The sequence below is a fragment of the Euleptes europaea genome, chromosome 10, assembly GCF_029931775.1.
Source record: "Euleptes europaea isolate rEulEur1 chromosome 10, rEulEur1.hap1, whole genome shotgun sequence".
Taxonomy (NCBI): domain Eukaryota; kingdom Metazoa; phylum Chordata; class Lepidosauria; order Squamata; family Sphaerodactylidae; genus Euleptes; species Euleptes europaea.
The window spans coordinates 78,075,354-78,089,559 of record NC_079321.1 but is presented as its reverse complement, the minus strand read 5'-3'; the positions used below and the strand labels follow the sequence as shown (position 1 = coordinate 78,089,559).

The 14,206-nt window shown below is 42.7% G+C and overlaps 1 protein-coding gene across 1 annotated transcript in view; it reads right to left on the bottom strand.

Moving 5' to 3' along the window:
* AKAP7 (A-kinase anchoring protein 7) overlaps positions 1 to 14,206 on the bottom strand; it is a 126,150-nt gene that overhangs the window by 103,263 nt on the left and 8,681 nt on the right. Inside the window, exon 4 of the mRNA XM_056856231.1 lies at positions 9,887 to 10,023. Within this exon, the coding sequence (XP_056712209.1) occupies positions 9,887 to 10,023 (137 nt within the window). The remainder of the gene's footprint in view (positions 1 to 9,886; positions 10,024 to 14,206) is intronic.

Below are 14,206 nucleotides of genomic sequence, written 5' to 3'. Positions count from 1 at the left end.
CAGTTACATATATTTATATATATCCTTGGTGTTAATGTGTGCCAATAAATTATTCAGATGACATTAATTGCTTGTTCCCTACAGCCACGTACTTTGTACTTTGTTTTGATCAATGGGTGGCTCAGCGACTATATTTTTGTAAACATATGTTGCTAAAGAATCCATGACTTCCATGCCAGGTTTCTTTGAAATGCTGCCACTTTCAGGTACATAGATAATCATCCAATATGGCTCCTGACAGTGTGACAGTGGACAGAGAATAGGCTCCAACACAATGGGAACCAGGGAACTTTTTGCGCATGGATGAGAAACAACACCGCTTTAGTTTGTTTTATTTAAGCCAAAGATAATCAGACAGAAAACACTTGAATAAAAATATGGTATTGGTAAGTATACAGTTCAGACTAAGGCATGCCTTAGAAATACCTGGAAAGGAATCTGTACATGAATTCCCTTAGGACAAATCATTCATAGCTTTGAGGTTGGATATCTGCAGATGATACCCAACTCTATATATCCTTATCCAAATCCCGTGGTGATACAGTAGAAGTCCTGACTAACTGCCTGGCTGCTGTGGTATATTGGCTAACAGTGAACTTATTGGAACAAATCCCTTTAAAGACAAATATAATGCTGGTTGGGAAGACAGAGATCTTGAAGGACACTGTGCTCCCCATTTCTGATGTTCAGCTGACCCTTGCTGACTCAGTTAAGAGAACTGGTGGTATACCAGACCCAACTTTATTACTGGAAAAGCAAATTAATGCAGTTGCTAAAAAAGCTTTCTTGCAACTCTGCCAAGCCCAAAAGATAGCCCCTTATGTTGACACGGCTAATCTGGCCACCTGGATCCACACCACAGTAACATTGAGGCTAGATTACTGCAATGCACTGTACATTGGTCTCCCCTCAAAATCAATTTGGTAACTCCAGCTGGTGAAAGCTTCACTCATTGGAGCAGGGTCTTCTGCAGGTACTAACCTGCAAATAGGCAAAATCAACAACTGCCTGTGCAACTCCCTTCTTCATTGTGGCCCCCACCTTGTGGAACACCCTTGTGGAGGTCAGGAAGGCTCCCATTCTCATGGCTTTCTGCAAACTATGCAAAGCTGAATTATTCAAGAGGGCTTTTCTATGCAGGCAATAGACTAGCATTTATTAAATGATTCACAAAGTTACTAAGCAAAATTATTAGGACGGTGGTCTATACTTCTGGGTACAGCCTGCTGAAACTAGGATCCTGGTATGGAATTTTGCATCATTTGATGTGTCATGTTATGCTTTGCTTCACTTAGCTTTGCTTCAGTTCTGTGTTCAGATTTCTGGTTTGTTCCAGAGTTCTACAATCTTAATCCTATTGCATTATTTATTGAACGTCCCATCCTATTGATTATATTGATTTCCTCTGTATAATCTGCCGAGTCCAAGTGAATAAGGCAGACTATAAATAATGTAAATAAATAAATATGACAGAGGCAGTATTTTTGGTAATATGTCTGTAACTACTGGTTTAATTTCCTTTGGAGCTCTTCTATGACTGAGCCCGACCACTTTTCATAGCAATTTAAAAGCTTTTACAGCTAGGATAGCTTTTAAGCACCAAAGGAAGCCTTTTATGTAGATTCGGACTGGTAGCATGCTTCTATATGGCTGAAGCTCTACATTGCAGTGATAACATGTACAAGCACCAATCACACCAGCTGCCCAGAATACATACCTTCCCATTCCATTAAGGCCACTGCTGTTGACATGGGAAGTATTCAGGCAAACTAGGTATGGATGATTTTCAGTTAGTGATGCCCGAAGCGGACATGCTGCTTAGAAGTGTGCGATGGTCAAGTGGGTATTGGAGAAAATGAATGTTCGAGGGAAGGTGTAGCCCCCAACTGCTCTGAAAGAAGCTGCTGTGAGATCCCTACTGAAGAAGGTACCCCTGAACCCAAATGACATAAATATCACCCAGCAAACAAGGTGCTCAAGCAGGGTGGATAAATAGCTTCAGGAAGTCTTGGAGGAGATGAATTATGTAGACGTGTTTTAATCCGGATTCAAGCCTAACTTGAGATGGGAACAGCCTTGGTAGCCTTGACTGCTCATCTTTGCCAGGAGTGCGAATGGGGGAGTGCATTCCTGTTGGCTCTCCTCACTGGAAAGTCTCTGGAGCCTAATTTGAGTGACAGGGGGTTCTGTGGCTTCAGGAGAGATTATTTCCTCCTTCAGAACCAGCCCCTCCCTTCTGTTGACAGTTATTCTTGTAGCTGACACTGCCTCTCTCTAGCTCACTCTTTCAAGCTGTTACACTGCTGTTTTATGAATGGTCGCTTTAACCTCCTTTATTCCGTTTCAGCCAGGATCAAATTTTTCAGTATGCACGAAGCTCAACGCTGTTTCGACGCAAAACGAACCCGGCTTTTCCCATTCCTCTTCTGGCCCGAATTAAACTGTTCATCCTGGCTCATTCTGGAGTCACAGAGAGTGCATACTCAGTTCTCGGGTTGAGCTTCCAAGCGCCATCACGCCCCTCCCTTTTCCAACCCCCTCCTCAAAGCAGCATGCTGATGGTAAAACAGGGAAAACAGAAGACTGGCTTCTCTCACAGCCAATCACAAACAGTGTGTAAAGAGGCGGGGATTCAAGTGCTTCCTTCTACCTCGGAGCTCTTTCTGAGCAAAAGAAAGGCTTTTTCAAAATGAGGCTTGCATTCCCCTCCCCCCACTTTCCAATTGCTCTGTTTTTTGTTCTTAAAATGCTTTTTTATGCGGCAGTTGGGTCTGGGGAGAAGAAAATCTTCTCTCACGAGGAGCACTGTGAAGTAAGCCAATTACAGAGCAGCATTTAAAGGGGTTGGACTTGATTTGAGCTTGGGAGACTATTTTTCTGTATTCATGGCTCAATTAGCACACAGTTTCGTTCCTGATCATTTAAGCCAACGCATACAGTTTCCCCCAACCCGGGTTACTTTAATGTGCGATGAACCCAGGTCCAAGCAGGGAGATCCAACCCATGCATAAAAGACCACTGTTTTTGTTATAATGAGGTAAAAGTTACAGAATCATCTTAAGAAAAATGATGTTGTTTTGAATGACTTTATGAATTCACACAGTTTTTCTTGAACATTTGATATGTGTGCTATTCAGAAATTCCTCTACATTAATAGAATCGGCTGTTTAAGGACTCTGCTGTTAAGGAGGTGAAATATCCTGCACTTGGTGAGTGCTGGGATATTACCCCTAAAGAAGTGATTAGGTTATTCCCCCCCCCCCCAACACTCCTGGACCTCTTGACATCTGTCAGTAACATCAAAAATACTATCCTTCTGGAGAGGCTGGCTAGGATGGAATTGGAGGGCACCATTCTTCAGTGATTCCACTTTTATTTAGCCAGCTAGTTATAGAAAGCCAGTGATATTTATTTTGTAGTGTCCTTTTATCAGCTTTGGCTGATACAATAGCTGTGGCCATCCCTTGAAAAATGTTATCTGGTCATGGTTATCCATGGTCTGATCACGTTGAGGTAAGATTACTGTGATACTGTAAGCACTTATCCCCGTAGTAATCCCACTAACAACATCCACAGACGAGTAGTCCAAAAGAGAGTTGATTTATTAGAAAACCTACAGGTATACACAGCTAACAGGTAAGTTGGCACGAATGAGAACTAAAGGCACGGCCTAAGGCCTATATGGAAGAGCATTGGTCATATCAGATAGTGGTGGCAGCCAGGGCAACCACCCTCCCTACGAGGGCAGTTCCCACAGAGTTAGCAAAAGGAATTTGACAGTTAACAAGCCCGGCCTTGGGACGCACCTGGTGAAACCAAAACACACACAGTCTGGCTGTCTCGGCAGAGAGCAGGCCTGACAGATACGCTTTATTTGGGGCTACCTTTGAAAACTATCCAGAAACTTCAACTGGCCCAAACAACAGCAGCCATAGGGTTCAATCCTGCACTCTCTCCTCCCCCAGCAGCTATTTTTGACCTCCAGAAAGTTTGTTCCCAGGGTCACAGGAGGACCCACATAGAGCCATGCCGGTTAGTAGGTGGCAGTGGTGAGGATGAAATTGCCCCTTTCCCACTGCAGCAGGTTCCCCATGCAGGCCCTACAACCCCAGGAATAAACTTTTCCTGGGGTCAGAAGGGCTACTGGAGGAAAAGGAGAGGTGGAAAGGTTGAGGATTCTTGCATGAACGTCTCAAGGATTGCAGAACTAACCCAAGGGATAATATTCCCCATGCTAAAAGATCTGCAGTGGCTCTCCATGTTTCCAACTGGTCCCTACTGTTACCAATAGGTACTGGTTCCTACCATTAAAGCCCTAAATTCATTTGTCCCTTTCTATTGCCATCGTCTGCCAGCAGGTAAAGATGTTTTTGTTTCAAACGGCATTCCCTCAGTGATCCCTTGTTCGTGCCCTATGTTTTAATTGTTGTTCTTAAGTTTTTGTGTACATTTTAGTTCTGGTTTTAATTGTTTTAATGATTGGTTTTTGTTTGGTTTCAATGTTTTTAAGACATGTTTTTATTATGTATGTTTTTAATCTGTTTGCTTTTGGTGGTCTTGATTAAGGCAGAAAGGTGGGGTCTAAATCTTATAACTTATAACTGGACTACCTGAAAGAATGCCTCCTTCTGCTCTGTCCAGTCAACAAGTTAAGATTCCCCTCCCAAGCCCTGCTAACTGTGCCCCCACTTAATTTAAAGCAGCCCAAACATCTCATTCTGCAGGCAACCTGCAAAACCCTTCCCAGAAGTGCTCTAACTGAACTCAATGGCTGCTAATTCAAGGCTTTAAGGACCACCGCCAAATTTATGGGAAGACAAATAACTGGAAGCGCTTTACCTTTTAGCATGTTTATTTTGAAATGTCAGATATGGTCTCATTACATCCATCCTTGTCCACTTCTCTTCCATGATCTATTTTCACTAAATTACAAAGGCATTAGCTGCAACACTGAGAAGTCAGAGCAACTTAAGGGCAAAGCTGTACTTCGCTGAAAGCAAATTTGTCAAAAGCAATTTCAGTCTTCTCCTTTTCCTCAAAGCATGCACAGCTGTAAGCCAAAATCGTAGGTAGCGTACAGAAGGTGCATGTGTACAGTTCAGTAGTTCACTCACCATATGTGCAAGCCCAATCTTATGCATATTTACTCAAAAGTAACTCTAAGGTCAATATGTCTCACTCCAAAGTATGTGTGCTCGGGATTGCAGACCTCATTTATTAAAAATTCTCTTTGATTAACAACCACCAGCCACATTTAAATGACAAACTCCACTGGCATGCCCATTGTGTGTGTATGTAAAGTGCTATCAAGTCGCAGCCGACTTATGGCGACCTCTTGTGGGGTTTTCATGGCAAGAGACTAACAGAGGTGGTTTGCCAGTGCCTTCCTCTGCACAGTAACGGCATGCACATTAAGGTGACTTTAATTTCAAAAGAGATCAATACCCCTTGTTAGATGCTTCATTAGTATAGCAAGAAAATGGGCCAAGTCGCCTCTCATCTTGTATACAGTTGGGCTTGCATAGAAATGAGGCAGAGCTACTACTACCCTTTGCTCGGAATGGCATTTTGACCAATATTAACACATTTTTCTATTGGTACCTATGTATTGCTATTTCTGCCAACTGAAGATAACTCTTCATGCATCTAATGAAATTGGTTCTAATTTCTGGGTTCCAATATGGTGTTCTAATGTCTGTTTCACCCATGCACTATTTTCAGACCTTCATCCTATCTCCTCTGCACCTCTTTGTGAACTACTAATTAGCTCACTTGAAGAGATTTACTCTTGACAACTTGATTTGGAAACTATTCAGAATCATTTTGGACATATATGATATTCTTCCAGGCAAACCGCAGTGCTATCACTTGCGCATTAAAATTAGGGGTCCCCAAAACAGCTGTTCCATTTCCACAAATCTTTATACCAAAATCCCATCTTGCTGTTATGAGGGGGATGTTAAGGACTCCTTCTTGACTCTGTAAAGCCTTCTCTGCTCCTGTTGGGTCGATTAGGTGCCATTTCTACTAACCACCATGTTCCCATTGTTAAGGCTTTCAGTAGCCATGGAAGGACTCTGGCTAAGGTTGCTTCCACATGGAACTTTTGCTCTGGTTTGGTGACCAAACTGGAGCAGGGATTTTTTTTAGCATCCACAAATTGTCACAGGCCAAAAGGCCGCCTGGATCCATGCCATGGTAATGCACTCTGCACAGGCCTCCCTTCAAAATCAATTCAGAGACTGCACTTGGTGCAGAATTGCTGCAGCTCACTTGTTGGGAGCCAGGCGGAGCATGCATTTTAGACACATTCTACAGTCACTAAATTGGCTGCCCATCAGTTACCGCACTCAGTTCCAAGGTATTCGCTGTCACATACCAAGTCCTTCATGGGCTTGGACCTCACGTCTGCAAGACCACCTACCTCTCTACCTATGTCCTCCTACAACACCTTCACTCATCTAAGCAGGGCCTTCTGCAGGTACCACCCTGCAAACGGGCAAGATCAACAACTGCCCGCACATACGCCTTCTCGGTAGTAGCCACAACCCTGTGGAATGGTGTGCCTGAAGAGGTCAGGAAGGCATTTTTATAAAGGAAATAGGAGTACATTTTAACACACTGGTTCAACCAAATGCATTGTGGGACTACTTATGTAATACCGTGTCCTGTGAGCTGTCTCTAAAGCGCTTTGGCCAGTTTAAACAGCACAGTGATTGTTTTCCCTCCTTTTTTGTGGGTGCGTTCTTTTCCGGCTTTTTGTTTTTAACGTTCTGAGATTTGCGTTATATGGCTATAGCGCTATAACACTATAGCCATATAACAAAAATTTCAGAATGTTAAAAACAAAAAGCCAGAAAAGAACACACCTGCAAAAAAAGGAGGGAAAACAACCGTGGTCCTTCCCAAAGCGCTCCAGGCAGTTTAGTCAGCACACTGGAGCGATTCAGAGGCGAAAGGAAGAACTGAAAACGGTTAAAAGCAATTTTAATAAAAAACGCCTCAGCCTCACTTTGCAAATGGGACACAAACGGCTTTGTCTGAATAGGTAAAAGAAATCTGTTAGCAGCCAGGAACCAAACCGGTTGTGTTTGAACTGACACAAAAAATCCATTAGCAACCTGCTGCTCAAACGGATTATAAAGGCAGTTTGAATAGACCCTAAATCTCAGTTTTTAAAAAAGGTGGACCATAAATAATGCAAATAAATAAATTTCATCCACTTCCGAGGTTTTCCCATACTTTGCTGTTTCCAAATCTACTTTGTTATTTTAAAGCAGGTTGCAACCATGTAGACCAGGGTTGTCGAACTCATTTGTTAGGAGGGCCGGATATGACATAAATGTTACTGGGTCGGGCTAGGCCAGGGGTGGGGAACGTCAGGCCCGAGGCCCATATAAGGCTCGCGAAATAATTTGGTCTGGCCCTTCATGGGTCCTGGCAGAACTCTAGCTCAGAAGGATGCTGCCTGCCTGAATCTCTTGGGCTCAGCTGGGGATAGCAGAGCTCAAAAGTGAGTCGCTATATGTGGCAGATATTCGGAGCCGTCTCCGGTCGTGCCTCTTGGCTAAATGTTTGACCAAATATAGCAGGCTAATTTTTAAGTTGATAATTTTGTATGGCCCGCAAATGATGTTATAAATATCCAAATGGCCCTTGGCAGAAAAAAGGTTCCCCACCCCTGGGCTAGGCCATGTGTACCAAACCAAATAAACCAAATAAATAAATAAATACCATACAAAATGCCAGGTACCAGAGATATGAACTTATAGAAGACACAAGCAAAGCCAATTAATGATATTTTTTACTAAAAATACAAACAATCTTACTAGAAACGCACCACATTTCAGTCATTCTTATAACTTCATATCTGAAAAAGAATCCTTTTTCTTTGGAGCAAATGCATGAGAAGAATTTCTTTTATTCCCCTTCTGTAAACCCGGAGTTTACAAGAACAACTCACAGGAAAACATTTGACACGACTGCACAAAGCCATACCTTCTCATGCCTATGTGCTGCCTGGGAGTATCATACATTAAGTTTCTTGCAAAAATCAAAGCTTTAGACCAAAGATAATGGCAGGGTATCATGCAAGGGACAGAGGTATATATTTGAAGTAACCCTAAATATACTTTGTGTGCCAGGTATGCCAACTTTGTTACCTTCTTCAGGCTGCTTATGCACATGAGTATTGACTAAATTAACAAAGATGACTAGGAATCAACTTCAGCCTCCTGCACAGGCCATTCAGCTCTCACCCTGCAGATTAGCCATGGAAGAGTGTCTGAATAACTCTCAACAGTCCAGAACTACCAGTCAACTAATCAATGCAATGAGGGGCAGATTGATAGCTATAAAGTATTATATTGCCGATGCTCTACCACTGAGCCATGGCCTGTAACTATTTAAGATTTGAACTGCTCGTAACCAACTAAGCTCTTGAAGAAAAAAAAATCTAACTACCTCTCTGTAAATAATAAACTTCAATTTATATTAATTATTATAAAATCGAAGAGCCCGGTGGTGCAGAGGGGTAAGCTGCAGTACTGCAGTCCAAGCTCTGCTCACAACCTGAGTTCAATCCCAACGGAAGTTGGTTTCCGGTAGCCACCTCAAGGTTGACTCAGCCTTCCATCCTTCCGAGGTTGGTAAAATGAGTACCCAGCTTGCTGGGGGTAAAGGGAAGATGACTGGGCAAAGCACTGGCAAACCACCCTGTAAAAAGAGTCTGCCTAGTAAATGTTGGGATGTGACATCACCCCATGGGTCAGGAACGACCCGGTGCTTGCACAGGGGACCTTTACCTTTACCTTTTTATTATAAAATCAGTTACAGCCTCTAAGCTCTCAATTTCACCTGGGGGGAGGAAAGGGAAGCTTTCTCCTCATACAAACAAACGTGACAAGGTGTGGGGTTTAAGAAATACTAAAAACCCTCACAGTTATTGGTAACAGAAGAATTTTTTTTGAGAGGATTCAAAAAGGGAAGAAGGAGCCTCACATATGGTGAGACCACACTTGGAATACTGTGTACAGTTCTGGTCACTACACCTAAAAAAGGATATGGTAGAGCTTGAGAAGGTGCAGAAAAGCGCAACCAAAATGATCAAGGGGCTAAAGCAACTGCCCTGTGAGGAGCAGTTAAATCGCTTAGGGCTGTTTAGCTTTTTAAAAAAGTGGATAAGGGAAGACATGATAGAGGTCTATAAAATTATGCATGGTGTGGAGAGAGTGGACAGGAAGAAGCTTTTCTCCCTGTCTCATAATACTAGAATGTGAAGTCATCTGATGAAGCTGAAGGGTGAGAGATTCAAAACAGACAAAAGGAAGTATTTCTTCACACAATGGATAGTTAAATTGTGGAATTCTCTGCCCCAGGATGTGGTGATCTCCCAACTTGGAAGGCTTTAACAGGGGAGTGGACATGCTCATGGAGGATAGGGCTATCTATGGCTACTAGTCAAAATGGATATTCGTCATGATGCATACCTATTCTCATCTGAGGAGCGTGCCTATTATATTAAGTGCTGTGGAACACAGGCAGGATAATGCTGCTGCAGTCGTCTTGTTTGTGGGCTTCCTGGAGGCATCTGGTTGGTCACCGTGTGAACAGACTGCTGGACTTGGTGGGCCTTCATCTGATCCAGCATGGCTTTTCTTTTCAGCATGTTCTAATGATTGTGGACTCATTTGCAAACACTGATTATGCCAGATCCTTACCACTGGTGTGATGTGAGCACTTGCTCCCATGTAGCATGCAACACTTCCCACAGAAGACAGTAACAACAACTGTATGCCCTGATGGTGTATTTGAAGCCTGGGTGTTTGTTCTCCAAAGTTGCACACAAAATTAAGCTATTTTAAAACAGTATGAGTGAGACACTTACTTGTCAATTGCTTCTTCACTGGATAAATACATCACTAAGAGAGTGATATGCAAAGAACCATAACGGACCATTGCTTTGGAAAGCCTGCAATCCTTTTTTATTATTGTATCCTGAAGAGCCTTAATACCATCCTTGATCTGAGAAAGAACGGGGGTGGGGGGGAGAGAATTAAAATTACTGCAATGTACAACAAAAGAAACTACAAGAGCGCATTTTATTCGGTGCAAGCCCTATTGAAGTGAATGGAAGTTGGGCAACAACACAATGCAAGAAATCGAATAAATAAATATCCATTTTATTTCAACCATGACTTCCCACTGAATTGAGCTTCCTTTCAGACTTGTTCAAGTGCACAAGCATATTAGCATTTCTCTGATGAAGAGTTTTCAGACTGCTTCAGTAAACATGAAATCAGTGGGAATTAATGAGTAATTAGTGGATAAAGGGACATCTTGCAGTGGCATCTCAGTAATGGCTGATTCCCAGCAGAAGCATGTCAAATGCATGCCACTATTGCCTGGTGATATGCTTTCACAAATATTAGCCTACAAATTCATCTAATGCAAAAGGCATGGAAATAGGTAATCTTGGCCATCAGTTAATTTGCTTTCCCTTAAAAATAAAATTTAATAGTAGCCGCGGCCAGCAAGCCAATCAGGAAAATTCCCCAAATACCCATGAAACTGCTGTATGCAGTTCCACAAGCTGCACCATCATTTTTGCTGGTGTAAGTTCACCCCAGCTGAAGGGGACATTCCCGGGACGAAAGGGCTCAGGGAACCGACTAATGTCAGCCCTGCCCCTAGGATCACCCCCTTTGGCACTGGCACAAGTCCCTACGCTGGAGGTGCACTGCCACCCATGCGTGGCGCTGCTGCACCGCTCCCTGGCATCTGCACCAATGTAAATACCCATTTCTACAGCACAAGTGGCATTTACGCCGGCGCCAGGGTCACGCCTTCTCCTAAGCCCATTTGCCCCCCCTTAGGATTGCACTGTACACAATGTAATCCTCAATTCTACAGCCATTGCTAGCTTAGAAGTAACAAGGAATGACAGTCTATCTTTGACTGTTGAATACAAATATGAATGTAACTCTATTTTATGCCACAGAAACATAAAGAACATGAAGAGTCTGAACGCTCTTGGTGTGTTCATGCCTGAACCATGAACATTTTAGAAAGGCTAACAAATACTGCTGTATGAAAAATACAGAATCACTCCATCAAGGCTCTTGTCAGAAAAAGAAAATTGAAACAGCCCCAATGAAGTGAAAACATGCATTTGTTACGACATGTTATAAAGGAAAAATCCTCAAGAAACACAGAAGGGAGGAGGGAACACAGAGAAAAGAGGAGTACATTGGGTTATATAACATGCTGATCTGACCTGGATACAAGACCCAAGTGGAGTTACTTCTTTCAGAGCAGAGAAAGAGAGAGAAAAAGCAAGTGCTATACTCTTCCCAGAGCAAAAGAGGACTCATGTTCAGACAAGGTCCTTTGAGCTCCATATAAAACATTAGTATTTTTTATATAGCTATAGCTATTTGATCTTCTATTTGTGTGCTGGTTAGAGCTTAATTATCCACAGTTATTTTACTGAGAGTGGTAAGTTTTCACATTTTAGGACATCAGTTCTATCAGTCCCATTTACCAGCATTTTCAACATTTCCCCCCGTTAATGACTATTTCTCACATCAACATGACTATTTCTCACATCAAACTGGCTGGATTCCATACAGATGACAAAGCAACAAAAATAAGCCATCAACCAGAAAGGAGGAGTGTGTACTTATTTGGGAGACTCTCCAGTAATGCAGAATACGGCCATGTAAATTAACCAAAGCAAACCAGGAAAACAAAACCATTTAAAAATGCTCTGTGGAAGACTGAATATGCTTCTGAAGGAATGGACCATCAAGAGCAGCTGAGGATCTACCCAGACAACAGGCTAGGAGTTCTGTGTCAAGAGAGCCCAGTGTTTTTAAAAAGTCACTTTCAGACTTGTGTGGGCCTTATTTGGAGCAGGACCAAAAAAAAAGGGGGGGGGGACGAAGCTCCATAATCTACAATGGTCACAGGGTGTACTATCTGCCCTATGTTGACAACTTTACCAATGGTGCAAATATCAGCAACCCAAGCCCAATTTAGATCAGGAAAATGGTGAAGGGATGATGCATTAAAAAAAACCTGTTCACATGGTGGCCCTCAGCCAAACGAGGCCCCTGCACGCTAAGTAAGTAGCTTTTAAAAAATGCTCAGAGTTCCTGAGTCAGAAGTCCCAGCCTGCCCAAAACCTGGACAGCTTTAGAGAGTCTTGGATGGGGAGATTTTGATGGACAGCTGGAATTTCCAGTTTGTTTATCCCCCTCCCCTCAAGTTTGTTCTTTAAAATGTTGGACATTATTCCATACACTTGAATAAGAAGACTTCACTGAAATGTTCGCAACCAATGACTGCTTGATAGGCTATGTCTGTGGGAATTTTTATTAATGTACATGCATAAATCACAGACAACAAGCACAGGGCCAGCTCTGAGGCAGGGAAAACCTGGTCAGTTACTGAAGTTCCAGACAGTCTTGTACTCCCTATTATTGATCAGTCCTCAAAAGGGACCAAAGGCCATCACAAGGAAGGCTACCTTGAGGCTTAAGGCAGAAGTTTGTGGGTCCTTTGTCCTATCTCAAACCTTCAAGCTGCCCTTTTTTATACCAGTGTCCTGGGGCGCTTGGCAGTCCCAGCATCCTGGGACTTCCACAAAACTATTTTTAAAAATACACATGAATACTTGATATTTTGGTTTATTATGAAAGCCATTAAAACAACTTATATATATTTACCTTATATATAAATACATACATTCATTCTCTATTAAAAATATTCAGACTTATACAAAAAACTGAAAAACCTCTTGTGACAAACAAAGGGTTAATCTTTGAGAGAAGCTCAGAGAAAGGGAGTGGGCGGAGCTAAGGAACTCCCTCTGTTCTGAAGAAAGGAATTGATTCTGATTCTGGCAACCTGCGTGTTCAGTAGCTGCATTTGACTCTGGGAACCTGAGGGTCCTGTTTTGCCTAAACTGTTGTGAAACAAATCCTGTAGAGTGACAGGCAGAGATTGGGAGGAAAGGGACCCTTTCCCAGGTCACTAAAAGGGAACAGGCTCTGGGAAGGAGATATTCTAGATACAGGGTTTTATTAAGGGATCACTGCCACAAAAGTGGGGTAGATCTATAGTGAGAACCGGAAGAGAGATTTGAGGAGACATCTCCATACTTCTGTGTTTCTCCGGGGGGCGGGGGAGATTGTGTAATCTCCAACTTCCCTGATAGCTAGGCAGCAGAGTCTGAATAGAAACATCTATAAGAAGTTCTGGGTACTGAACTGAATTTATGAACTTAAGCTAAGAATTGTAATTCTGTACCAACTAAGCCATCTTAGATCTATGCCTTCTCTGAAGTGAAACTTATAAAATAGCTCTGGTTCTATGCTTTTCCTAACCACCGTTTTCCCTCCAAATCTATCCCTTGTACAGTGTTTAATAGATCTTTGTTACTTGGTTGTTAAGTTGGAAACGCCTCTGGTGTCTCATTTCTACTGAGGTACAATAAGTAAAGGACTAAGAAGAAAGATTAAAACTCCAAATAAATATTCTGGCAAGCAAGCAGTCTCTCTCTCTCTCAATACACATGGGGGAGTTCGTGATACCTCTCTACATTAAAATTTCTGCACAGACCAAACAAAACTGATCTTTGAAAAGTCATTTGAAACTGGGAGCTGCCTGCTGGTAAAACCACAGGAGATACCTGGCAAGCTTTCCACGAAGGGTATTGCAGAGCATAAAGGCATAAAGGTAAGGAATCCTCCAACCTATTTTCTGATCGATCTTAGTTCCGTAAATGAGGAAACACAAAGGAATGTTTTGGCTGGAAACAGGGAATACTTGAATCTGCTTTATACGACTGAGATCACTGGTCCATCCAACTCAATGTTGGCTGCTTTGACTGGCAGCTACCCTCTAGAGCAGGGGTGTCAAACATATGGCCCATTTCTTATCTGGCCTGGGAGCCAGCCGAGGCAGCAACCCACCCCAGTCCCGATCTGGGCTGGCAAGGCATGGCCTGGCCCAACCAAGTGATATTTATGCCATATCCAGCCCTCGTAACAAATGAGTTTGATACCCCCGCTCTAGGGTCTCAGGCAGAGTCTTTCCAAAACCTTCCACTTGAGATCCTTTAACTGGAAATGCAAAGGACTGACACTGGGACCTTAAGTATATAGGGCAGATGCTCCACCGTAGAGCCACAGCATCTCCCCCT